Source organism: Corvus kubaryi, unplaced genomic scaffold, assembly GCF_017639235.1.
Source record: "Corvus kubaryi isolate FWS band 111438036 unplaced genomic scaffold, C.kubaryi_AGA036_p1.0 65482, whole genome shotgun sequence".
Lineage (NCBI taxonomy): Eukaryota > Metazoa > Chordata > Aves > Passeriformes > Corvidae > Corvus > Corvus kubaryi.
Genome location: NW_024582040.1, coordinates 1 through 25,675, shown reverse-complemented (window position 1 = coordinate 25,675; position 25,675 = coordinate 1). Strand labels below are relative to the sequence as shown.

The window sequence follows — 25,675 nt, the reverse complement described above, 5'->3', positions numbered from 1 at the left end:
CTCAGTGGGAAGCATCCAGCCTGGAGAAGGGCACGTTAACTTACCCCCTGCTCTTTCCACCTCCCTTCAGTGTTTGCTATGAGTTTCCTTCTTTGCCACTTTTCTCTTTAATAAAAGGATCACCTCGTTACAATTTTGACTATGTGGTCCCTCTCCTAGGCTGCCCTGAGGGTACAGGAGATAAGGGCTGAGCTTTAAAACCGCCTGAGCGGAGGTGTAAGTGGCTCAGGGAGCTGGTTTGGTTTGGTTTCGTAGTTACAGAGCACTAAAACTTTGGCAACCAGCAGTCAGGGACAAATTCGTGGGTATTAGATCACCTCTGCTCCCATCCAAGGCTTTCGTGTTTCTTGAAAACAACTTGCTGAGATTTCCAACCATTGCAGTCATGTGTCATGGTTTGCTTAAAATCAATCACTGTTCTTAAAAAAAACCAAAAAAACCCAAACAAACACAAAACAACACAAAAAAATCCACCCAACCTTAAAAAACCCACCCAAACCTAAAAACTAAACAAACCAAAGCCACAAAAACTCAAAATAAACCCAAAACAAAACAAAGCAGCAACCCACATAGACTATCTCTCTCTCTCCCTAGCAGAAAAGAATTTTTAAATTTGCTTGAAAGAATGTGTTCAGCTTTCAGCTTTGAATGGCTCAATTTATATCACATTATTTTTTCAGTCTGGGCTGCTGTTTGTTTTTGTGGGGTTGTTTTTTGTGGTCTCCCCTCTCTTTTTTCTTTTTTTTTTTCTTTCCATTTTAAAATGAGGTATCGATGGTTTAAAGCACAGCTCTGAGCAGAGCAGACTTTGGAAACAGATTTCAAGCCTGTTAGCTCAGGATGGCACACGGTAAGGAGCAGGGACGCTTTTCCTATTCACAAAGAAGGAAATTTAGAAGAAAACGGGGTGGGGGACAAGAAAGTTGTGTACGTTCAAGACAAGTAAACATTACATATGTGTTCATGAGACTGGGAAGGAAAAATACTGTATTTCAGCTCCCCTTCCTCGTTTTTGGTTTGACTATTTTTCTTTTTGTCTTCTTCTATGTAACAAATAAATAAATACATTAACATTACCAGAACACAAAATAACCCGTTTTCACTTAATTTCTATGCACACCTTCTGTGACGTTATGGAAATGAGCAAGTATTTTCATTACACCGAGAAAGGTAAAGCAGTACAAAAAAAAAAAGTTCACAATTACTAGTCTTTATGTTCAAATAAAAGACTATGCTATGAATTTCCTGTCCTCAACTTGCCCAAAATACATCCTCCCGAAATTGCATGGGATAAAAAGACAATTAAAAGTATAAATCCCATAATAAAGCATCCAATCTTCACTTTAGAATTCAAAACTGAAACACAGGACAGTTTCATTTTCAATGATTTATTATTTTTTAAGGACAGAAGGTCTCATTTAATATTTTCCCAATTCCCACTGCCTGCATGATGGTTTGTTTGGTTGGTTTTCCCTCTCTCTTTCTTTCCCCTTTTTTTGTTTTCCTTTTTTAGGTTGTGCTAGCAGAGGCAAATAAAATAAAGTCCAAAGTAGCGTCATTTTGTCTCCTTTGTACAACAGTACCTTAAAGAAAGATGACAGTTTCTCGTGTCCTTAGCTGCTACATGCAGGTTCTGCTTGGGCAGTGTCAGTTATGTACAGTACTGGTCAGAAGCGAAGGATGAAATGGAAAATTTCACCTCTTCTACAAAGTTGTCAAGTCAGTCTGATGGTCCTTGGAACCAGTTTGTAAATGGGGGTTTGAACCAGAGGAAGAAGACCTGCCCTTCGTGTTGGGCAGTTTGTGATCTTTTTTCCACTTCATTCTTCTGTTCTGAAACCAGATCTTGATCTGGCGCTCAGAGAGACACAAAGTGTGGGCTATCTCGATACGGCGGCGCCTGGTCAGGTACCTGTTAAAATGAAATTCTTTTTCCAGTTCTAGGACTTGCTGTCTGGTGTAAGCTGTGCGGGAGCGTTTAGGTTCCCCTCCGTTGTAATTGGGATTCACTGGGAAAAAAATACGGAGAACTTTTACAAAGCTAATCTTGACTTGCCGGTCCGACTTTACAAAAGAAAACCTTATGAGCTGCGAGCATGTGGCCGAGCTGGATTCATCCCAGTTGCTTACAATGGCCGGGCTGCTTTCCCCCTCGTTTGAGGCAGGCACTACGGGCACACGCAGCTAGGTAGGGTGGGAGCCTCTAGAAGGCTCCTAAAATGGAGTTTTATCTTGCACGGCAAAGCCCCGCATGGCCAACGGCCTATTTCCTCAGCAATAAAAATTTATGGCGAGTGTAATTGGCCACCTCGGTTTAAAAAGCTCGTCCACGAGCCTGGCGGGGGCTCGGGAGAGCGCCGCTGAGGACGATCGGAAGCAGGGTAGAAGAGCAAAGTAAGAAGAGGATCCTTACCCGAGTTAACATGGACTTTCTTCATCCAGGGATAAACTACTGCTGGCTGCTTAACTGCGGAGCCGTTTGGGGGTTTGAGGGCCGGCTGCTGGCTGCAGGCTCGCGAGTTGGACATTGGAGGCGGTGGACAATGCTCTGCTGGGCCGGGGAAGTGGCTCGCCGGGCCGGATTGCTCCTGTCCGTGACCCCGCGGCTGCCCGGCAGAGCCCTGGGCATTGCTACAGCTAAAGGGCTGCTCGCTGTAGTTTGACCGTGGGTAGAGTCCCTGGTGCTGGAAATCAGAGCCCTGCGAGGCACTGTAGTACTCGGCCCCTTGCTCGCCTAAGTAGCTATTCTGCAAATATTCCTCACAAGGAGGAAATTTGGGATCCACATACTTAGAGTTCACCATATACGAACTCATGGCCATTAATTTCTGAAGGTAGAAAATACTAATTTTTCTCGTGTTGTCTTTTTTTCCCCTGCCATAGAGCCCTCCTACTTGCTGTCAACTGAATAAAGTTAGGCGGGCATGTGACCGGCCCGGCCAATGGGGAGCCGGGCGCCCACCGCCGCATTTCCCCGCATTTCCAGCGATTCCACTCAATAACATCCCTCTAACCGAGTGACCCCCCTCTCCGGCGGGCCGCACCCGCAAACCAGGTACCGGAGGTGTAGGGGTACCCCGGGGCGGCGGCCGCTGCCCTGCCCACAGCCTTTTGTCTGAGCCGGCTTCCCCCATCCCCGGGGGATGCTGCCCTGCCGTCTGATCTACTAGCCAGGATCGCCACCGGGGCTTGGTACCTCACTTTAAATAAAATAAGAAAAAGAATCGAAAGGAATATACAGAGAGATGAGCTGAAGCGGGGTTAAAAGGGAAGAAACAGATAAGCAGGCGAGAGAAAGAAAAGCCATCAAGGAAGAGGGTAATATGATGTACAATAGATCTGTCCTGTCTTTGTCTAGCAGAGGTCATCCAAAAGTTACCAGAATTTAGTTCTGCTGAATAAAATTAGGCAATCAGTAACTTCTCATTCACTTTCAAGCCTCAATATATACGTGTGCATACGTATGCATGCACAGATGCAAACGCCAACGTATATTTATAAACCTACACATGTATGTATGTAAAATCATGCAGATGGCAAGAAGGAGTTCACTTTTAACCGCTAAAGTTCAATCAATTGAACTGGAGACGTCATTTAATTAGGTTAAAAATATCACGGGTTTAATGCGATAAATTCCGTCTTCATTCATCAATATCATTCCTGGAGCACAAGTAAATACATTCCAGTGAGGCGAATGCTGCTTTTGCTGCTGTCGTAAATATTTTGATGCGATCTGGACCCTTGACAGGGAAATTTTGCTAACGTCTGGCATATCTAGCTAATTTATGAGTATCTTTTAAAATACTCATTCACTGATTGGTAGATAATACCTTTTTTTTTTTTTCCCCCCAGAAAATTTGTAACTTCTGGTGAGTTTAACTGTTTAAATTCACAGATTGTCACTGAGAGTTAGGTTTGAACGACAACTGAAGTTTTAAGAAACGTCCTAAAACCCAGCGAATAGGAGCGAGGCAGCAAAACTTTTATAATTTCTGAGTGTTCAGCACGCACATGCCTCTTGATTCCGCCAGTATTTTAACTTCTAACCATTTGCAGAAAGGTGAAGTTTTTGCATCGACCATATATTCCCCTAGAATCGAATCTGTGACTATATGAATATCACACAAATTCGGTTCTACAGGGTATATATAGACAACGTAATAACATTCTGTTTTCATCTACAATATAGCAGGTCTTTGCAATTCTCTTAGTCTCTTACTGTCTTCTGAGGAATGCAAACTATTCTGCTGGGACTCAATTCTGAAATACAGATTTGCAGGAAGGTGGGATTTCGGAAAAGATTCACGCTTGTTATTATTGCTGCAATAGAGCTATAAGACCCTCCATCAATTCATAGCGACGAATTTCGCCTACCAAATTCTCAGAAAGACCTGCCGCTTTCTTTAAACTCTCTGCCATTTACGTTCTCGCTATGGAAAATGGACGTGGTCGATCAAATTGCGCTATTTAGAATAATAATGCTTAAAGTAATTTAGGAAGGAGTCTTTAAATATTTAGGCTAACACGAATCTGAAAAGATTCTCCATAATTAGAAATCCCCCCAAAATAAAAAAAGAATTTTAAAAAAATCGAAACAGAAGTAAAACAGCCGACAACAGAAACAGCGGTTGGTGAAAAAGATGAGGTTAAAAGCTGGAGTTAGTTGCTCTCGGGAAAAAGAGAGTTTCCAAATTTACCTTCATCCTATTATGCTGGTCTAGCTATTATCCCCGCGATCTGCCTGCGAGCCTCAGCCTCGCACCCTCCCAGGTTTTCCCCGCCGTAGCGTTTATGGTGAAGGGCAGGGCGAGAGGTCAGCCGAAATCATTTACAAACATATCACAAAGTTTCATTATTTTTACTTTGTCGACAGCGGCACACAGGAGTACAAAAGTTCATGAATTGTGTCTGACCCAGCTCCTCACTGCTGTCCTGCGGTCAACCTCTTCTCCTTCCACTATTTAAAACAGGCACCATAAGGACAAATAATGGTGCGGGTGTGATACATCCAACCACTGCGGAGGGCAGATTTGGGGGTGTTGCGCTTATCCGAGCGATGTGTACCGGGTAGTTTGGCTGGCTCCAACTCCCAACTGCCTGAGATGAGAGATGCTATTTTGAAACGTCTGTTTTCTTACCACTGCGGTGGTGCCTTCTTCACAGCAAGTGCAACTGGAAACGACTTTATGTCCTTAATCTCCCCCCGGATTCTTCAAATCTCCACCCAGCTATTTTCAGCATCTCTCCCCGCTTTCTCATCCTTTCTCTGAGGGGAGGGGGGATACCCCCCCCCCGCCCTCGTGGGGGTTATTTAACCACCCGGCTGAACTGGGAGGGTAACTCTCCTCCGCCCCCCAAAGAGAGCTATGGTTTGGGGCAGCCCCCGGGAGCGGACAAGCCCTCCGAGGGCTGCCCAGGGAGCAGCGATGGAGCTGGGGAAGCAGCAGCTCCCCGTTCTGCTTAATACTACACATTTTCATATTTGTTAGACGCTGTGACCTGCGTTTCACCTTATTGCACGACTTGCTCAGACAGGTCAAAGCCAAAGAGTTATTGATGAACAAAAGCGTTATATATTCACCTCCTGTTCAACTGCCCATACAAAATACTTTTGATCTATCAGCCTTTTTGTATTCTGGTTCATAATCAGTATGCTAAATGTACGTTGGCAGAAAACAAGTAATCCATACATTTAGGGCCGGCCCTGGAATAAAATGCCAAGGGCGTCCATGTAGTGCAGGACTGAGCTATGGGGGGAGGAAAGTTACCTATGGAACACAGTTAAAACTGCAGCGCTGGAGGCGATTCTTTAGTTCGTATTTATAGGACTCGAAAACCAATATTGCAACGCAAGACAAAAAGATCAGGGGAAGCTTGGCACATCTAGTGAAATAGATTATTTATCAGGAAGCAGGGAGAGGAAGCGGGGAAACGCAAACAAACACACACGCAAACACTCCTCTCCTTTACATGCTCCCGGTCAGAGCGGGGCTGGCAGGAGCGGGAAGGGCAATGTACAACCTAATGCATCTCCAAATGTCGCAGGCTTTCCTTCCCTCTTTGAGAGACAAGCCAGTCTCTGCCTGGAGGACCAGGACCAATGCACTTAGCTCCTCACTGGAGCCAGAAAGGTTCAACAGCATTTCCTGGTGCACACTGATCTTCTGCCCTCCCCTCAGTCCCCCCTGCCGCAGCTCAGGCAGGACCATCTGGGATGCGAAAACCCCTACACTAAAAGATTGCCCTTCTAAGCTCTGATACCCATTCCATTCCGTGCCTTCACAGCGTTTAAATCCACTTTAGAGTCTCCCTTGCCCCCAGACCTCTAGCACCAGCGGATCAGCTCTACCGCCCGCAGAACCCGGCTGTAGCTGGGCTGCCCCGGCTGGCCAGCGCTGCCCGCCCCCAGCTCCTGCCGCCTCGTTCACCCAGCCACCAGTCTGTGCCAGACGAGGGGAACATCAGAAAGCAGGCACAGCTCTACTTGGGATCCCGTCCGAAGAAAAGAGTGGGAGTAGCCAAGGTTATGAGGTGCTGGGATACAACGTGATCCGTCCGGATTCTGCACGGGGAGGCGCTGTACAGTCCCGCCGAGTTAAAATGGAAACGCTGCTAGTTGCATTGGAGTGCTTAAGCGCAGGACGACACCTGTACAGCCCTGTAATAAACCCCCAGGAGACCGCACCTCTGCTTTTAATGCTAGCCAGGATTATGACATGGTACCACAAACGGACTCCACAAGAGCCTTCACATGCTGACATAGTCCTTTTCTTTCTCTTGGGGGGGGCACGCACGGGGGCCCGGGGGGCGGGAAGCAATATTCACCAGGAATCATTGTTTTTATTTTTTTTTTTTTTTTCAATCTGAAGGGAAGAACCAGGATTTTCAAACAACGCAAACTCTACAAGAAATAAAAGGTTACTTACTGTGGATGTTCTTCCATGCTGCCGAACCTGTTGCAATAAAAACGTTTGTTACTGTTGTATTCCACATACGGGTGATATTTCTGGAGAACAGTTACAAACCACGTTTGATAGATGAAGGCAGAAAGGAGCTGGTGGTAAATCCTGCAAGCAGCGGAGTGGTGGGATGGAAGCCCCTTCCAAATGAGGACCACGTTGCATTCAGGCAGTTTTTTATGAACACACGCTTTGCCTGTGCCTGGGGTGTGATCTTTCACTTTTAATATTCATAGTCTAAATTTTATACCGGATAATTTCTAAAGAGATGAAGAGCCAGACCTCCTTCTTTTACTGGTGGAAAAGAAGAATAACAAAGGCCTTTTTTTGTTGTTGTTGTTCTGTGGGAATCCAGTCACATTCAGATCACCTTTGCTAAACCATCACCCACAAAATACGCCATGCAGCATTATATCCGTGCTGAGCACAGAAAGACCTACAATTTTATTAGAATAAATATCTGATTACTCTAAGATACATCTCTTTTAAGATCACCTAATCAACCTATCAGTGACCACGACACATGCGTCTTTGTTTGCATTATAGAAGGGTAGATTTGACTTGAACTTTCCTTTAAATATGTCATTAAATATATTCAAAGGTCACGTAAGGGAAACAAATCCACACGCTTAGTCTAATACTCCTGAAATGCGTCGTATATTTAAAAATAAATAATATTGGGGGGGGGGTTCTTTTCTGTATGTGATTTTTCAGCTCCTCTATTGCTTTTCTACAATATCTTGGACAGTTATTGTATTAAACACAGAGCAATTGCCTCGGTATCAATAGTTCACTGCACTGAGCTTCCCAAGACCTTTCTTGTTAATTTTTTTTTTTTTTTTTTAAGTTCTGCCCGCTCTAGATAACACTAGCCTGCAAGAAGAGTGGATTAATATCAACATTTTGGCACTAAGCACTCCCTTACCGAGCCTTTCCTTTTTATCTTCTTCTTTTTTTATTAAAAGAAATTTTTTTACTATTATTATTTTTTTAATTGCTTATCTGCATCTAAGAAATCCCATTAAATTCAGAAATCTCAGACAGAGACCAGCCGGCCCATCCCGGCGCAGCCGCAGCCACCTGAGCTGTACCTGCTCATTCCCCAGCAGAGCTGTTCCGCGTTGCCGGGCGGCGCAGCGCTGCCACCCCGCTCCCGCGGAGGTGCTCGGGTCCCGAGAGCCCGGGCGCGGCGGCGGCGGAGGGGAGGCTGGTAGCGGACTTACTGTGCGCTCCCCCCGCGGCCTGGGGGACCCGGGAGCAGAGGTGCCTGTACGGTCGCATTCCGCCGACGGTTCCCTGCTAACACTTTCCCGATTACTGCTTCCAGGAACGAAAGCATCTGCACTTGTATGCTCTTAAACTAATTTATGGTGGGAATTATATTTTGGCTTGTCAACTCTCAAGCCATAAAACAAAGTTTATTGGAATCACGTGCTTCTAAATAGCCACTCAGGACTTATCTCTGTGGAACCATAAATAACCTTCAGCTTTAAACTTTTATTCGCTGAATAAAGGTTCTCTGAATCTGTCCTATAAAATGGGACCGGGTCGAAATAGCGGGGATGGGTGGAAGTTCAGCTGCATGGCGTTATGCCGGCCTTTTTGAGAAGCGTGTTTTAGGGAAAGCTACAAAGGGGACTTATCACTCCCAAAGTGCTCTTGGGAAAGGACCCGGGGGTGTTTTGCTGTGAGTACCCGTTCGAACCTTTCTTTATAGCTCTTAGGGTACAGGGAAGCCCATCGTGAGGAGGAAAGGGGAAAAAAGTCTCAACAAAACAAAACAACAAAAAACACAACAGCAACAACAAAAAAACAACTGAAAGATGGAACCTTTTCTCCTTTTCCTGGATGTTTATGGCATTTTGGCGAGGCTCCCCTGCAAAACGGTTTTGAGTCATTCTTTTAAAAACTTGGGAGAGCTGTGCCAGGGGCTGCAGGTTCGCCGGGCGCACGAGGGACCTTTGTAAGTGACCAAACTGCTGCAAACAGCGAGGGCACAGGGCTTCGGAAAGGGAGAAAGTGTGAAGCCTGCCACAATGGGATCTTTGAGGACTGGAAGTTTAAGGACGGTTATAAAACAATAAAAGAGCCCTGGTGTGAAGGGAGCAGGGTGTGAGTTAGCAAATGAGAATTTCAAGGAGCCCGAGCACAGGAAGTCAAATGTCTCTGGCAGTCACACAGCATGAGGAAACCCGGGCATCAGTTCCCAATCTATCATGGCTAAGATGAGAACGTCGGAGCGGCTAGCACCTCTGGTGCATCCCAGGAAGGGTTTGTACCTTCGCCAGAGGGCGGGGAGCTGTGTCATCCCCGCCGGGGACCGGCCGCGTGCAGAGGGGACCCGGCCACTCGCCCGGCCCTCGGGTGAGAGTGCGCCTCCGCCCGGGGGCTCAGCTCTGAAAAACGAGCCAAATGCAATAATTCCTTGCTGGGTGGTGGCACCAACTGGGTGGTGCCTGTTTAACACCAGAGTCTGCTCCTACTCGGCCATTTCCTAACGAATCTGGCTACACAAGTGTGAAGTCACCCAAAAGGGGCAGCTCGGCTCTTGCTGTGTTCTTTAGATGGCTCCAGTCACAGCTGAACAATTCGCTTTCCTTCAGAAAACAAGAGGCATCCCGAGGTCCTTCCCTGCTCCTTCTTTATGATCCAGAGTGGCTTTGCATTCCACTATTTTTCTTGCTCTTTGTCAAGGCCTTAATCACACAGCATCGCCTTCATGCTTTTTTAGTGGCCAAAGTTGTGGAATAGCTTTTTCCGCCTCCCCTGCCCAGGACAGCTGGCAAGGACAGTGCATAAGACAACATTTCAGACACAGTGCACAGTCTGAGAAGCTGTAACAGATCCAGGGGATCCAGTCAGCCACCCCAGAGAGAGGACTGGGCTGCCTTGCATGGGGCTGACTTCAGGGTCTCTTTCAGAGCATGGTCTGTGCTCCCAGTCCTGGGCAGGCAGAAGGAAAAGCTCCCTGGAGCTCCCTGAGCCTTACTCAGGCACCTGGGCCTGGCCACGGTGGGCCCTAGATCAGGCTTTGTGGTAGTCTCAAGTCACCCTTCTCCCCAGGCACATCACCCTCACTGGCCTCTGGAGGAAGGGCTTCAGCAGCAAGCAGCTGCAGGGAGCCAAAGCGGCCATCCCTGGGAAGGTGCAAGAAAAGGCTATGTACTGGGACATGAGGGGTAGGGTGAAATGAGAAAGTGCAATAAAATGTGGGGAAAATAGTTTGGGATGAGAACTACGATGCAGAGTCAAGTGCGTTTGCCCCAAGCCTGGCACTGAGTGCTGGGTATGGCAAAGGTCAGGTCCCAGGCAGCAGGGCCCCTGGGTGGGCTCCACGCCCTGTGCCAGTACAGGAGACATCACATCCCTCCCTGAGTGTCTGTGACTGCTTTGGCTCTCTTGGCCTGTCTTGTGGGCAAGAGAAAGCTGTGCTTTGGAGATGAGAGACTGCCCGGCGTGTGCAGGAGGAGAGGAGCCATGGTGAGGCAGGTGGCATGGCGGCCAACCTGCAGAAGTGTCAGCCCCTGGCAAATGGAGTGGCCAGGCTGGGCATGTGCTTCAGGCACACGTATCCAGGACACTGGGGCTGTGATAGGTGAGGCTATGAGATAGTGAGGAATTGATGATTGAGATACAGCTCCCTCTCATTTAGGGACAAGATGAAACTCTCAGTAACTGAGTAATTCTAGCCATGAGATTTTTGAAGAGGGAATTAGAACGATTTTCACATTTCCTATTCTAAAATGCAGATGTGAAAGTTGACTTTGAAGCTCTGGCCAGTTCATTCTCTAGGCTTTCATGCAAGTTTTCATATTTAGGGCTCACGATCTGGAGACAGATAAGAGCTGTAATGAAACAACACAGTAACAATTGGTTTCTCGCTGGTAATTGTGATAAAAAGGTTGGGGGAATTGAATCACATGTGTATGCCACCATCACTCTCAATGCTACTTGACAGACATGATGACCAGCATCTTACCCTGAGGACCACACTGCCAGAAAATTACAGGCTCCATCTCTGACTTTGAAGACCTACTAAGCACCTTGATAGCGTCCAACGCATTTTGCCCCTCTGCTTTTATCATATCCCCGACTTTTCAACAGTCACCTCGTCGCCCATGCCCTCGCCGAGCAGGATGTGGGCATGCAAAGGCCCCTGCCCACAGCACCCCACGCCCGCAGGCAGATCCGGTGGCAGCAGAGGCCCGGAGCGGGCAGGGCGGCGTCGAGCCGCGCCTCAACATCAAACGGGGGCAGCGGCGGCGACACCTTAGGTCCGCGGGGGAAGAGGGCGAGGAGTGCGGGGCAGGGAGGGGAGGCCGGGGGCCGTGGGAGCGTCTCGCCGGGGTAGGCACGGCCCGTGAGGGTGGGTGCCGCCAGGGTCGTGTCCGGGCACGGTTTGGGAAGGTGAAGCCTGCAGGCAACAGGTGAAGCAGAGGCAGGGAACTCTGCTGGGCCCCGGCTTGCAGGAGGCAAGGGTGGATGTGCGGGGGCCGGGGGCTCTGCCCGCGGGAAGGGAGCCGGCGGGAAGGAGGGTGCTCTGGCACCCGCATCAAAGGGACAGGGAGGGAAGAGGCGGGTGCCCGACTTCAAAGGGCGGGCTGGTGACCGGGAGGGCAGCGGGGCACACGAGGGGAGCCCCGCGGCACTGCGGGTTAGGCAGGGAGAGCGCCAGGGCGCGCACCGGGGCGCGCCAGGGTCTGCGGGCCGGGTGAGACGGGAGGCCGCGGAGCTGGAGGGAGTGGGGCAACTGGGTCGAGGCTGGAGACGCCCGAGGAGGGCGGTGGAGCCCTGCCCATGCCCCCCGCCCGCCGGTGGGCCTCTTCCGTGGGCCGGCGGGCAGGGGGGGAAGCTGCCGGCGGGGCGGTGGGCCCCTCGCCCCGCGGAGGGGAGAGTGGCCAGGCTTGTCCTACAGCGCCTTCTCCTGGAAGAGGCCGTGGAGACATGAGGGCTGGTGGCGGCGGCCGGGCCCTGTCGCGCCCCCGGCGGTCGCTCCACGGCCCGGCCCGGCGGCCCTGAGGGCGGGAGCCGCGGGCAGGTGACCGCGTCCCGGCCCGTCGGGGCGTGCGCCCCACACGCGGACGGAGGCGGCGGAGCCGGGCCACGACGGCGGGGCCGGCCGGGCGGCTGAGGTGACCCCCGCCGCCCTGCACTCGCGCAGGCTCCAGCTCGGATGGCTCCCGGCGTGGGGCGCTGGGCATTGCGGGCTGCCTCCCCTTCTCGCCGCCCCCTCCCCCGCGGGTGATGGGAGGCGAGTGCTGAGTTTGAGCAGAGCCTGCTGCCGATGAATGCACTTTATTGCCTCTTGTCTCTCGCAGAGACCCTTCCTCCGCGCCCCGCCCGGCCTCCGCGACCTGCTGCAATGTTTATTGCGCCTCATCTTTTCCTTTCGCTTCCTGTTTTTTCCTCTACTGCTCCATCCAGCAGCATTGAGTGCCGCACTGCAGTAGAGCAGTAAATACCTTTAACAGCTGCCTGCCAACCGAGGGGTGAAATACCGTCTTTGTTCGGATTTTTTTTTCTGTCCCAAGCTCTCATAAAACATCCCGTGGAAATTATATTTGTTTGAGGAACGAGAAAATAAATCGACGGGATTTTCAGTTCTTAAGAACGCAAAACCAACGTGTATATCTTTGCCTAATCTTACTGGGTTTCCCGGGTCCGCAGTTTACATCGCCTCCCCTCCTTGCACCAAAGCCCTGCCAGACTTGGGGAACACAGGCTGCACTTCTCTTCCAGGCAACCTGCAGCAGCTAAGCGGGAGCCCAATGTGACTTCCCAAATGGCAGCCAGTGCCAGCGGTACCCCGGCACTGCCAGGGAGACAAGGCTGCCGCTTCCTGCCAGCTGCTTTGTGATGGTGTTTTTATACTGCTCGTGCGTCAGTAAAGAGTGGACTGGGAATCGGCTCTTTCCTTCCAACACAAAAAAAAAAAAAAAAAGGAGATGAGTCATAAATTCTGTCGAGCACATCGGGAAACGAAGCAAGTGCGAGAAATGTGACTGTGAATCCTGTGCTCCGAAAATTTCAGCACACCGACACATCTATACTCATACCACGTTTTATAGGTGTATAAATAGATATAAAATACAGTCCTCATATGTGCCATGTATATATAAACAGGTACATATAAATATATATGTATGTGCCATATATATAAACGCGTGTTTATTTGCTATTAATACTTACAATTCCATAGGTATGTTTAAGAGCATAAACAGACCTATGTGTACTTGAATATTAATAAAAAAGAATAAATAAATAAATAAATAAATACATCAGAGAAAAAAAAAGAATAAGAACAAAAGCAAGCAAGGAAGGAAGCCCTTTAGAAAAAAGCCGAACTCCCACACAAACCAGTGGAATCATAAATGCATATGTGTACCCGTATGTGTCAGCAGACGGACCCGCAGACACACACATGCACATTAGAATTCGTTAGAACATCCTGCTTTTGTTTTCTTCTTTTTCCCCAGGCTGCAAATAATTTCAAAACAGCTCAAGGACGAGATTTTCCAAAGTTTTTGGAGAGATTTATAGTCAAGTAGCTATAATTACTGTGTCACCTAGGAGGGATTCTGAGAGCGAAACCTAACACAGCACATATTTTCCATGTTACTCTTGAAGACTGTTGCTATGTTGAAAACGAATCGTCCCAAATAATCCCCAAGACCTGCAGGAGCGCAGGGCGGCCAGCTAGTGCAAACAGGCAAAGCGTGGGGGACAGGGATCTTACAGCTTACTGTAGTGGGGCTCGGGCTTAGCAGGCTGGGGGGGTGCTCGGGGGTGGATTAAAGAACAACTCCTTCTATGCCTTCAAAATATGTACCCGGGGCATGACTCGCACCTTTCCACCCTCACTGTGTATGGTTTAGTCAGGCGTTTTGCTTCACCGTTAATTAACTGGCTGCTTTTGGGGTAAATGGCGAGTCAGTAAATTCCTGCAGTGCGACAGCACGGTGCACTGCGACCACCGACCGTCGATGTGAACGCTAAATACCAAACGACGGATTTTCTACTGTGCACTAACAGCTTGAAAATGAAGATGAAATGAGTAAAGCATATATACGTTCACAAATGCGTACTTACAATGAATATGTGTTCTACAGAGAGAAATAGATGTGTAAATACATATATATATATGTATATAGGCAATGTGAATATGGATGTATATACATATATAGGTAACGTAGGTAGAGTTTATATAACTCTTCTATCTCCTCGACATATTTCAAAATAAACTCGGGGATTTGTTGCTGGTTTTATTTTCGAGAACTCATCCCCCATTTAGCCCGCGATGATTTCCACGTGGGTAAGGAGCCGTACCGCGGGCGTGCGCTCCTGGCCGTGGCTCGGCGCAGCCGCCCCCGCGCTGCCCGGCTGCCGAGCCCGGCCCGTGTGCTGCCCACCGGGCAGCTCGGAGCCTCAGCCCTGGCTCCGCGCTGCAGCGGGACAAGGATGTGAGAAAACGTCCCGGCGGGGCAGGCGGGGGCTCCCGAGGCTGGCCCCGGGCACAGCCCCCGGCTCGACCGGCTCGGCGGAGCCGCCCCGCGCCCTCCGCCCCCGCGGGAGCACTGACCCCGATTCTCCTGCGAAAACACCTGTTAAGCTTTAAAGTTACGCGACCGCCCTTCCGCCATGGGGAAAACAAACCAGAGCATCGCCACAGCACGCTTCAGGCTGGCAGGGGGAAAAGTATCCCAAAACCAGAGGGCCTTATATTGGAAGAAACCCCACCGGCAGGAGAGGCGCTGCCTGCGCGCACTGCACCCCAGGCTTCCGCCCCTCACCGCGGAACACCGAGACATCGTGGCCCGCGGCACATATTCGGTGAGAGCCCGCGCGCAACAGCAGCTCTCACTCTGCGGTATGCCCACAACCACTATTAATAATAGTAACAGCACCGATAATTACCATAGCAATAACAACAGCAACAGTCATAGTGGTAAAAATAGTAATAGCAATAATAAAAGGAAGAATAAGGGGTTTCGAGGGACAGGTGACGAACAGGGGCAGGAGGACAGGGGAGCTGGTGCCGTGCCGCATATCGCGGAGTACCGGCGACCAGCCCGAGGGGAACTGAGTGCTTACCAGTTCGCGGAATTGCCCGCCAGCGGAGAAGCCCGGGAGGGTCGCTGTAATCCATTTTGCACCCTCGTAGCAATCCGTGGAGGAGATAGCGGCAGCGGGGGTATCGGGCGGTGGGAGAAGAGCGAGGGGCTGCAGGCGGCGCGGCGGCGGCGCGGGTCTCCGCGCATCCCTCCGTGGGCGCGGGAGAGGAGGCGGCGCGGGGCCCGGGAAGTGTCAGTGCGGCGGCGACGGGACCGGCCGCGGGTTTGGGGGAGCGGGGCACAAACATGCGGGCGACTGCCATACACCTCAGCCTAGACAAAGGTTAGGAAAAGAGGGGCTGAGGCTCTCTGAAGGCAGAATGCAGGGGGAAATTCGCCAGGGAAATCAGGAAAAGGCCATGAAAGCGCTCGCTGCCTGCACATGACCAGCCGCAGCCAATGACGAGCCCAAATAGGTCATAAAAAGGTCTATTACCAAGTTGTAAATTTTCTTCAAACAAAAAGGAATTTACTGCAATTCCTTGCGGATTTTGCACATACTGCTTCCCAGCGCCATGTTTCTTTCGCCTGCGCGCTGCTCTTTTACTGAGGCTTCGGTCCCGCCTGCCCTCGGCCTGCGCGCCACGGGCGCGGTGGCGGAGCCCCGCGAGCACGGCCGGGACGCGGGAGATCCGCGTGGGCCGCGGAGAGAGGGGCAAGCGGTCGAGGAGCCGCATACAGAGAGGCAGGGCACTGTGCCGAAGGATCCGTTTCTTGCCAAACGAAAGAGGGCTTAACCCACATCCCCACCCTCTTCTCCCACCCCTCCCCACCGCTCTGCCGGGCACTAAAAGAAATCACATCTGCTTTAGCGCCCACTACTGAAGCGGAAGCCGTCGCCGACATAAAAATAGTCCGAGCCTCTTCCCCACCCCGCAGTGTGCGGTTCCCGCAGGTTGCGCCGGGCACCGTCACCGCGCCCAGTGCAGGCTGCCTCCGCCCCCGATAAAACCTTCCCGGTGCACCAACAGGGAAAATCCGATTCCTAGAAAGTATTCTAAAAAATTTTAAATGGGCCTGTGTCCACAAGGAATACTCGGCTCAGAGACGGAGTACTGTGGATGTTTCTTGCTCAAGTTTTGTTTCAGGGAATAGCCAGAGCCCTCAATCCTTGACCTCCGTGCTGATTGTAACTGCTAACAAAAGTAAACGCGCCTAAAGATGTAGGATCGATGTTGGATCTTTTTAGCACGCTGCTTCAGGCAGTTGCACACCTTTGAATATTGCCTCGGAGGAGGCAATGGCAACTTTCTTGGTGTCTCTGCAGCACTCACGGCCGCGCTGAGCTGCTCCTCAAGGGAACGGAGAAATTCCGCGGAAACCAAAAGCGCGGTACATCCCTCTGCGGCCGTCTCAGGCGGCCTCTCGCTGCCGCTCTCGCCGCAACCCTCGCAGCTACGGCTTTTCCTTGCCAGAAGTCCGATGCCTCCGGTTTTACAGGGGCCTCGGTGGCCGCATGGGTCAATTTCTGACTCGGTTTTCTTTTTTCTTAGCAAGTTTCCAAGTAAGACCGAGGGAGAGATTCAGATGCCAGGCTGCGGTACTAAATACCTTAACAACTACAGCGACGTTTTGTTTTTCTTAATGAGTAAGACAGGGGCGATACCAGTTACCACTAGGCCTTCACCAATCATGTGCGCTCAGGGAAGTCAGTTTTTGCCTGCGTGGCTGCGTTCCCAGTCGGTCCTAGGAGAGCAACGCTAACGGAAACTTCTTCAGGAATATTTTAATTTTATTCTCTTTGTCTGGTAATTAAAAACAACTACCGCAGCAGCGCAGCAGCTCTTTTCCGGACAAATACTAGCCTAAGGAGTGCTCCGCTGGTGTGTGAAGGTCTTCGACGTGCCTTCGCCTCGCGGGCAGCCCGGGATGGCAGCGGGCGGCACCAGCACGGCTTTCCCCGCAGCAAGGCCCGCCAGAACCGTGTTGAGTCCAGCCTCCGCCGCTAGCGCAGCAAAGGCAAGAGGCTTTTCCTGCCCGGAGACCAAATACGCCGGTGCCACTAGCACGAGTATTGTTTTGGAAAGCGAGGGGGTTTTGCGCGTCGGGCCACTGGCTTGCTTTAAACGCGCAGCCACCAGCCCCACATCCTCCCTTGACACTAGGGATACCCGTGTATTTATGCAAATCCGTGCAGCAAAAACGTTTACTTCACCGCTTTGTTGCAGCTTCCCCTCGTTTACAACCTTTAGCCAACTAGGCGATTAAAATAAAACCAAGAACAATAGCTCCGCTTGCTCGTGCCTCCCTCCAGAGCTGGCGCTTTGCAGCCGTAGAAACGTGCCTGCCTCGGTAGTGGGGAGCGGGGAAGAGGAAGGGAAGCAAAATGAGCCAAACCCGCCCTACAAGGCCCATCCCCGTGGATGGCGGTTCTCGCCGTGCTGGGTGTATTCCCGGGAGCGAAGCGGTGGATGCGAGAGAAGGGCCCAGCGGCGGGCTGACAGAGCAGCGGCCGGCACCTCCTCGAAAACCTGGCTGTGATTTTCCGAGCAAGGCCTCGGCTCAGCCCCGGCCTCGTCGGGATCGCGCTCGTTTCTGGGCAGATAATAGATTTATATGTCGTGTTTGTCGCAGTTTCTGGCGCGTCCATTCGATTTCCTTCACGGAGCCATTACTCGGGGGAGCGTCAGCCGGCAGGGAAAAAATGACGTAGAAATCTTGGTGGGGATTTATACCTCATGCCTCGACCCTCTGCCTGCTACTCCTAAAAAGGACTGCTCTCGGCCGTCCTGTTTGATACCACGCTCTGCAGGACCCCACCGCGGAGCGGGAGCAAGAGTAGGGAGGGGAGATGGAGGAAAAAATTAAACTGTTGTGCTAATCAGAGCGGACCTTTCCTCCCGTGGTTCCGGGAACCGTGAGGCAGATTCTGTCTTCACCAGCTGCAGCCTCCGCTGGGAAACACATCATATGATAATATTTAGTGGTCGAAACATCCTTCTCTCGGTCTATGCATGGTTTGGGACTCCTAGGAATTACAGCCCTCGAGAAACCCCACGCAGGGTCGCGAAAGCTTTGCATTTCTCTGCCTGTCAGCCATCCTCGGGGGAGGCTGGGCCCGTTTTGGCCGTGGTTTGCGTGGCGGGGCTGGAGGCCCTGCACCGGTTGGAGCAGCCCTTGGGGATGGCGTGGGGCCGGAATGCTCTCCGGGCTCGTCTCCCTCCAAGCCGGGCTGGCAGCAAATGGCTCCCCAGGGTAAAGGGCCGTGTTTGCCGGCAGTGGTCCCCTGCACGGCCGCCCCTCAGCCCGGGGTAGGGGGCAGGAAAAGGCGAAAGCAAGGCCGAGGCGCAAAAGTCGGGAACTCCCCGGGCCGGCCCGTAGGCTGGGCTCAGCTCGCAGGTGGGGCCGCAGTCCCCGCTGGCCGCTGCTTGGACCACAGCCCCACAGCACTCGTGGCAGGGAGCAAAAGCAGGTTTTGTACACAATGTGCCATTCCCAGACCCCTCAGAAACACCCAGCATCGGAGGAGAGACGGGGGTAAGGATCAGGGGAGAGTTAGCCCAGACCAGTGGAAAGTCTGAAGGTTCTTGAGGAGTGGATTACAAAAGAGATATCGGGAAGCCGATACATTTTATAATTGAATAAATTCGGTTTATTTTAATCAAATATTATAAAAGAAGGTTAAATATATTTCTAAGATATTTTCTTCAAGATTATTAAATTTATTTAATTTATTCACCACAAGATAAGAACAAGAATTAAAATAGTACAAGTGCACTTGTCTTGATTAATAAAGCGTTGTTAAATGTCTTGCTTATTGATATCTATTATTAGGAAGTTTATGTCGTTTCCCACAATCACCGTCTTTTAAGATTGCAAATATATATATATTTATATATCATTAGAAATTTATTGCTACAAACTCTGTATCAAATTTGAAAAAAATAAGTAGATGAAATGTTAAATCTAGAGATCATTCTGGATACGCTTATAAACAAAATAAAAGCACAAACAAGTGAAGCACCCGAAGCAGGGAAATGTCAAACGGAGGGACATGGGGTCACTCGTCCCAGGACAAGATCACGTACAGGGGTAGATGAGCCAAGATCTCGGGCTTTAGCCCTGGTTATTTTTGATTGACTTTCACGAAGACTTTTGGGGCAAAAATTAATTCGTCTGGCCTTCAGCTCTGTCTTCTTCCAGATCATGTGCTTCCTTTTTGGCCTCCCCTTCCTTTCCCTCCTGTCTGGAAGCGGGGAATTTGTCCTTGTTGTTCTCTTTTTTCCATTTCATCCTCCTGTTCTGAAACCAGATCTTTACCTGCCTCTCGGTGAGTCCTAGTGCGTGGGACACCTCGATCCTTCTCTTCCTGGTCAGATAGGGGTTAAATAGGAATTCCTTTTCCAGCTCTAGAGTCTGGAATCGGCTGTATGTTTGTCTTCCTCTCCTCCTACCCGGCGCTGCTGTTGAAAACAAAAACATAGGGATTTGGAGATTGGTGTGGCCGTTCAAAACAAGGCACAGCCAGGCAGCGAGGACTCCGGTCCCTCTGGAATCCCTCGAGAGAAGCCCCACAGAACCGCAGGGAGAGAAAGCAGAGGGCAGAGAGGAGTCTAGAGCTTTACACGAGTGAGAGAAACACAGCGATAGTAAATGCACGAAGCGCCTCACTTGTCTCTCAGCATAGGATGTTACGGGGTCACTTTATCATCTTGTATACCACCCCCTCCCGACCCTGCACCCTTCCCGTTCAGGCAGCGGCGACGGGAGACAGGCGAGCGTGTCAGCTGCACCTCAGAGTCCGAGACGCGTCTCAAAGGCTACTCTTGGGTTGGCAGCTGCCTGCTGCAGAGGTTTCTGTTTGCTTACTGCATCCCTTTATTATCGCAAGCCACCGCGGTGATAGGAATCGCGGTGAGAGAGGTAGGGAGTGGGGGAGACAGAGGCAGGGAGCGAGAGTCAGCGAGAAAGAAGCAGGAGGAGGAAAAGAAAGTTTCAAACTCAGACGTGAGATGGAAGCAAATTTTTGACTGCGTCCAACCTTGTGGTCTCATCCAGGGAAACATTTGAGCAGGAGACGAGCTCTGATTTAAGTGGTCTGGTTCCTCGCCAATATTAGCACTGGACGATTTACAGTCAGGATATTGTACCAGCTCGGCCTCTTGCTGTGTCGTAAAAATCTGCTGTCTCTGTAAGTTATCGTATCCGTAAAATTTAGCGGGCTCCCCGTGACAGGTAACCCCGCTGCAGGGGGCAGGAGGCGGAGGCGCGGCGGGGGGAGGAGGAGGTGGCTGGTAGGCGGCCGTGGGGCTCCCCCCGGCCGGGTGGTAAAAGTCCGCGGCCGCGCCGCCGCCGCCCCCCGCCCCGCCGGGCGCGGGGTGCGGGAAGCCGGCGGCGGCCGCGCCGTTCCCGTAGAGCAGAGCGGCGGCGGCGGCGGCGGCGGCGTGTCGGCCGCTCACCTCGGGTGCGAAGTGACAGTCGTAGTACGGGGAATTGATGGCCTCCCCCGCCGCCGCCGCCGCGGCCGCCGCCACCTTGTACTTGGAGTACAGCGGGTTGACAAAGTAGGAGCTCATCGGGGAGGGGGCAGCGGCGGGCGGGGGCACGGGGCGCTGCTCACGCCGCCGCCGCCGCCGTCGCCGCCGCCGCCGGTGCTTCTACGCCGCGCTCATGCCGCCGCCGCCGTCGCTGGCCCGTGCGCTCCCCGCTCCTGCTCTCTGTGTATGTGGTGACCAGGACTGGATTATAATCGCTCCCAAAATGACCTGCCTCACTGCTTTTACTATTTCCTATTAGGCACACAGCAGCCCGCGCACGCACGCACACACACACACACACGCTCATGAGCTCAGGGGGGACTTTTGGCTTCAGTTTACATGTGCCGCTCCTCGGGCAAGAAAAAAACCCGGCCCAGCCCTGCCCAGATCCACCCCGTCCTCGGCACCCCCGCTCCCCCCCTCCGGTGTGCGCTCGCCAGGAGTTGCTGAAACCCCCGCCGTGCAGGGGCGAGGCGGCCGCGCAGATCCCGCGCGATAACCGCGGGCGCGCTGCCCGGGGCGACACCGCCCGGCTCACCCAGGCTTCACTGCCCAGAGCGCGGCCTGCATCGCCGGCCGGCAAGGGCAGAGCCCCTCAGAGGGAGCCGATGCCCATCGCAGGGACTCCAGGGTGTAGGCGAGAGCAGTGGGGTGCCCGTAGGGCGGCAGTGTTCAGCGGCCGGGCCCCCTTGCCAACGGGCCCTTCGGGTCATTTCCTTCCAGGCGAGCCGATCGCTGGGAAATGAGATGCACATTTACCCTTGACGCCGTGCACGCATGGCTGAGGCTCCAGGTTAATTGATATTTAATGGAAATCATGCCTATGAATATACTTTCCATCATTTCACCCTTGGTGGACGTCATTACCGAGGCAAAGAGAGGGAGGGGGAAAAAAATAAAAATGTGTGGGTGAACGGTTAGCACCGCTCAGGGACTCGGTCCGAAATAAGTGAGCCCTGTTCTCCGGGAGGAAGAAAGGAAGAAAAGCACTGCCCGGCAGGCTCGGCGCTGCCCCCGCTCGGGCCGGCCACCCCCGCTGGCCCCCATGCCCCGAGAAGCGTCGTCTCCAGTCCTCTCTTTCCCGCTTCGTCCTGGAGTGGGAATCAGCTTTTCGGCGAGAAACCCTCAGGAGTTCGAGTCCGCCCTATTTTGGAGAGAGACGAAAAATGTAGGTGAAATATAATATGGGCCCAGCCAGAGCCACGTGTGATCGTCTGATGTGAACTGACAAAAAAATAGTTGTGGTTACATAAAAGGCATCTCAGACTCCTTCCCCATCACACCCCACTCTTCGACCACCCCGACGCCTCCATGCCGATTAACTCGCTTTGTCTCGCTGACCAGCCCGGCTGCCCCGCATGTGAGCACCCCGACGGGCCCCGTACCAGCAATGACACCCTCCTCCGGGCAGGGGCCCCGCTTCCCGTGGCGCACGCCTTTAGGAACTCGCGGAGGCTTAGGGACCCCTATGCAGCCGAGGGAAAGGCGGGGGAGGCGGGAAAGGCTCGGGCACACACACATGGACAGACAGCAGCAAAAGCCCTTCGCCAGAGGCCAGCAGGAAGGCAGGAGGCCGGGCCTGGCAGGGGGCGAGCGGCAGCACAGAGACACTGCCTCACCCGGCCGAGGGGCACAGAGGGGCAGTGGCTGCTTCCCACATCCGTGCCAGACACCCCCGCCCCTCCTCCTGTGCATCCCGCCTGGGCGCTCATTCCACGGGCCAGCGCCGTCCCCCGCGTGGGGCCGCGGTGCCAGCGGCGGAACCGCGGGTGCCCCCGGCCGCGGGCGCGCAGAGCGGGGCGCGGCGGCCGCGCAAGGGTGGAGCGCGGGCGCTCTCTGGCGGTGCGCTGTGGCAGCGGCAGGCAGCGCCCCCCGCTCCGCGCTGCCCGCGCTGCCCGCGGCCCTTCGGCCCCGCCGCCGGCCGCTGGCTCTCCAGAAACTCAAACTGCGGAATAGCGGCGGGGCCAGTGTTGACCTATACACCCGTTGCTTTCTGGTTTGGGGTCGGGTTTCTTCCTTTTTTATTTTCTTCTTTTTTTTTTTTTTTTTCTCCTCCCCCTCCCCCCCGTTAAGTTTACAGTGCCATTTTCTTAGCACATTTCGGTGACCCTCTTTTATTTTTTTGCCAGAGCTATAATTAACTGCATACAAAGAATGCGCCTCGTTTACACATGGCAGCCAGGAAAGACGCCTGAGCTTTGAAGACGACTGCTATCGCGTTTTCGATCATGTTTCCCCACATATTACACCACGAAATCTCCATGTGTGGTAGTTTCAGAGTTACACATTTTTGTATTGAAGATGTTATTTTGTTTGCCCGTGCTTTTATGTATTTATAGATTGATTTATATAAATGAAAGTAAAGATGAATCTTTGTTCACCCCCTCCTTCATAATAATGCCTGTGAATTATTCGGTATAATGCGTGTGCACGAGACTGTGCATATGTGCAAACATATATTAACACAACCAACGGGCAGGAGTTAAATTAATCTGTTTGACACTAAGAGTAATTTCCATAGATGAACTGCATTCCATCGATTGAGGTGTTTGGTTTTCTTTCTGCCATTTTGAAATAAATGCACGCAATATTAAAAACAGGTAAACAAAAGGGAAACAATTAACAAGGTAAAATGTGTCAATCTGCCTGCTATAAAATACTAAAAAGATGGTGAGGGCTTGGTGAAGATTTCTTAACAGAGCCTCTACTGGAATCAACATAATGCAGTTTTGTGTACAAGAATACTGTTTATGGGTTGTTATAGATCACCCCCCTCTATAGGTATTTGCGAAAATATTGAGGCTGGCATCCTAGGATTCACTGCAGTAGAATATCCAATAAAATACATTTCAACAAATAAGTGGACTTTGTAAAATCTCTGTTTCATGACCTTCAGGTCCTTTTTGAGTCTGTTGCCTTGGCCCAACGCTGACATATTGAAATTTATAGTCCAAGGTTTTAAGACCTAGTTTGTCTGCATTTTTTTGCCTTTTTCCCCCCTAACAAACACAAACATCAAAATAAGGTGCTTTCAAAGAAAAGTGCCATAGCATATCGTAAACTCATTAGGTCCAGACGTCTAGCCATCTCAATGGTTTTATTATACCACGGTTCTTCCTGTTTTAAAAGAATTATAGGTATCTTCTCGACAATGGATGGGAAGCAATGCAACACCTTTTCCTGGCAGTGCATGCTTTTGCCTTCTTTTCTTCTTCTTCTTCTTTTTTTTTTTTTTTTTTTTTTAAACAGAGGTAAAAAACATTAAACACCAGGTCTCTCAGCTCTCCCCTTAATCTCGAATTAACCGAACTGCTCGTAAATATTTACGGGTCCTTCAGTTTAATGGTTGCTCTTTAAACAAAGCATTTTTTACAATGAACTTCATCTCAATTATCTTGATAAAGTCATGTGTGTTTATAAATGCAGAAGGCATGAGGAGAGTTGCTAAATGAGCTCTCGCCAACAAAGCCGAACGTTTGGCAGCAGCCGTGTCCCCCCACAGAGCTTCCAGCCTCACCGTTAAAGAAAGCAGAGGTTAGAAGCGACCCACCAGGAAAAATAAAAATAGGATTAAAAAACATGTTTAACCTAATGGGCATCACTGTGTTTCCTTGGCTCCTGAGGACCGGTGTGGAAATACTTCCTAAATGATCCCAAGGGATCGCTGATGTTTGAAAGAGAGCTAGTACCTGAGGCCCAGGCACGGTACGGAGGTACGTACAGACGGCGAGGCGGGCGCACAGACCCGGCCTCTCCGCACTGACCTCTGCCAGCAAACGTCGCTCAGGCGAGGCAGGGGAAGGTGCCAGAGGTGCTGCTGGCCGGCAGCTCGGCCGGCCTTTCCCGCCTCCCCGGCACGGACGCGCTCGGCCCGCGGGGGCTCCGCGGGAGCTGCGCGGGGCTGCGCGGCGGGGCCGGCTGCGCAGGGGACATCGCGAGAGGCGCACAGATTTCTCCTCTCACCGCAGCGCTGTCGTTCGGTCACGGCAGACTTTATTGTGTAATAACTGACAACAATTACAACAGGTCCGCAGTTCGAGACACGGAGCGGTTAATTAGTACAACAGTCACCGGGGGGCAGGGACGGCAGCTCGCCGGGGGACCGGGAGACGTTAGGCCTATGGCGAGCGGCTCCAAGGATGAGACAACCTCCTAACAGTGCACTAAAGGGAGGGGGGAAGTAGCTCGTGGCCTCTCTGTGGCATCTATTGCGAAGGATACAGACCTAGAAAGCAGAAGTTTGGGGAAAGATTTCCTCTTAGTAGATCGTGGACAGCACAGCAACCCCCATTGATTTAAGCGACTGTAATTTAATATATATTTTATTATCGTAATTATAATTAATTTCCTTACCTTTATTTTGGCAAAATAACTATCTAGTCTACATCACTTTTAAGAAACATGTCAAACATTTAACATCAGATAGAGTTCCCAAAGCTAACGTGCACTCACAATATTGTCATCTAAATGGTCTGGGAAGGAGGAGGGGAGTATCAAGAGACTCTGAAAAACACGTTGTCGAGCAAGACAAAATTTTCCGAAATACCTGACATAGACCACGTTTCACTTCTATTAAAAAAAAAAAAAAATTGTTTAAAGTCCCTGGGGTGGAGCGGCGTGGGAGGAGGAGGAATGTATGGGGGGCTAAGGGTGCAGAGGAATACTAAAACCAAACTAAAAAAAAAAAAAAAAAAATCAACAACCAAACAAAAAAAAAGCCAAACAACCAAAAAAACCCAATCAGCCACAACCCAAAACCAAAACAACCCCCAACAACAAAAAACCCACACTCCCCCGAAAAAAAACCAAACGCAAAACTAAATCAATAGTCCCCAACTGCGTTTCTACCCCAGGGTTAGTCTCCTTTATTGCCTTTCTCCTTGTTCATCTTTTTCATTTTCATTCTTCTGTTCTGAAACCAGATTTTGACCTGTCTCTCTGTGAGGTTTAAAATCCTAGCTACTTCGTAACGGCGGTCTCGGGTGAGGTACATGTTAAACAGAAATTCCTTTTCCAGTTCCAGAGTTTGATACTTTGTGTAGGGACAACGCTTTTTCCTCGTTGAACGAGCGTGGATCCAGTTTGCTGCAGGGTTATCTGGAAGAAGGGAGGTATACAGGGAAGCGGG

The 25,675-nt window shown here is 51.2% G+C and overlaps 2 protein-coding genes across 4 annotated transcripts; both read right to left on the bottom strand.

The window, feature by feature from the left end:
* Positions 1–1,369: 1,369 nt before the first annotated feature.
* Positions 1,370–15,827, bottom strand: LOC121673535 (homeobox protein Hox-D4). Of its 2 annotated transcripts, none has more exons than XM_042046898.1 (4): positions 15,051–15,827; positions 6,927–6,953; positions 2,414–5,097; positions 1,370–2,009 (listed from the first exon to the last, which is right to left on the bottom strand). In XM_042046898.1, exons 3-4 carry the CDS (start codon positions 2,820–2,822, stop codon positions 1,705–1,707), a joined length of 714 nt encoding a protein of 237 aa, XP_041902832.1. In that variant the 5' UTR covers positions 2,823–5,097; positions 6,927–6,953; positions 15,051–15,827; the 3' UTR covers positions 1,370–1,704. The 2 variants fall into 2 exon arrangements, with proteins under 2 accessions (XP_041902832.1, XP_041902833.1); XM_042046899.1 differs by lacking the exon at positions 15,051–15,827 and adding an exon at positions 8,183–11,926.
* Positions 15,828–18,637: 2,810 nt separating this feature from the next.
* On the bottom strand, positions 18,638–21,623 carry LOC121673537 (homeobox protein Hox-D8). 2 transcript variants are annotated; one of them, XM_042046902.1, is made up of 3 exons: positions 20,470–21,605; positions 20,052–20,199; positions 18,638–19,473 (listed from the first exon to the last, which is right to left on the bottom strand). In XM_042046902.1, exons 1-3 carry the CDS (start codon positions 20,584–20,586, stop codon positions 19,178–19,180), a joined length of 561 nt encoding a protein of 186 aa, XP_041902836.1. In that variant the 5' UTR covers positions 20,587–21,605; the 3' UTR covers positions 18,638–19,177. The 2 variants fall into 2 exon arrangements, with proteins under 2 accessions (XP_041902836.1, XP_041902835.1); XM_042046901.1 differs by having other exon boundaries at positions 20,052–21,623.
* Between the last annotated feature and the right edge of the window lie 4,052 nt (positions 21,624–25,675).

Coding starts and splice junctions, on each gene's coding strand:
- LOC121673535 (XM_042046898.1), bottom strand. CDS start 2,822: ATGGCCATGAGTTCGTATATGGTGAACTCTAAGTATGTGGATCCCAAA. Junction 2,010..2,413: donor GAAAGTCCATGTTAACTCGG/GTAAGGATCCTC, acceptor TTTTTTTCCCAG/TGAATCCCAATTACAACGGA.
- LOC121673537 (XM_042046901.1), bottom strand. CDS start 20,586: ATGAGCTCCTACTTTGTCAACCCGCTGTACTCCAAGTACAAGGTGGCG. Junction 19,474..20,051: donor TCCCTGGATGAGACCACAAG/GTTGGACGCAGT, acceptor TGTTTTCAACAG/CAGCGCCGGGTAGGAGGAGA.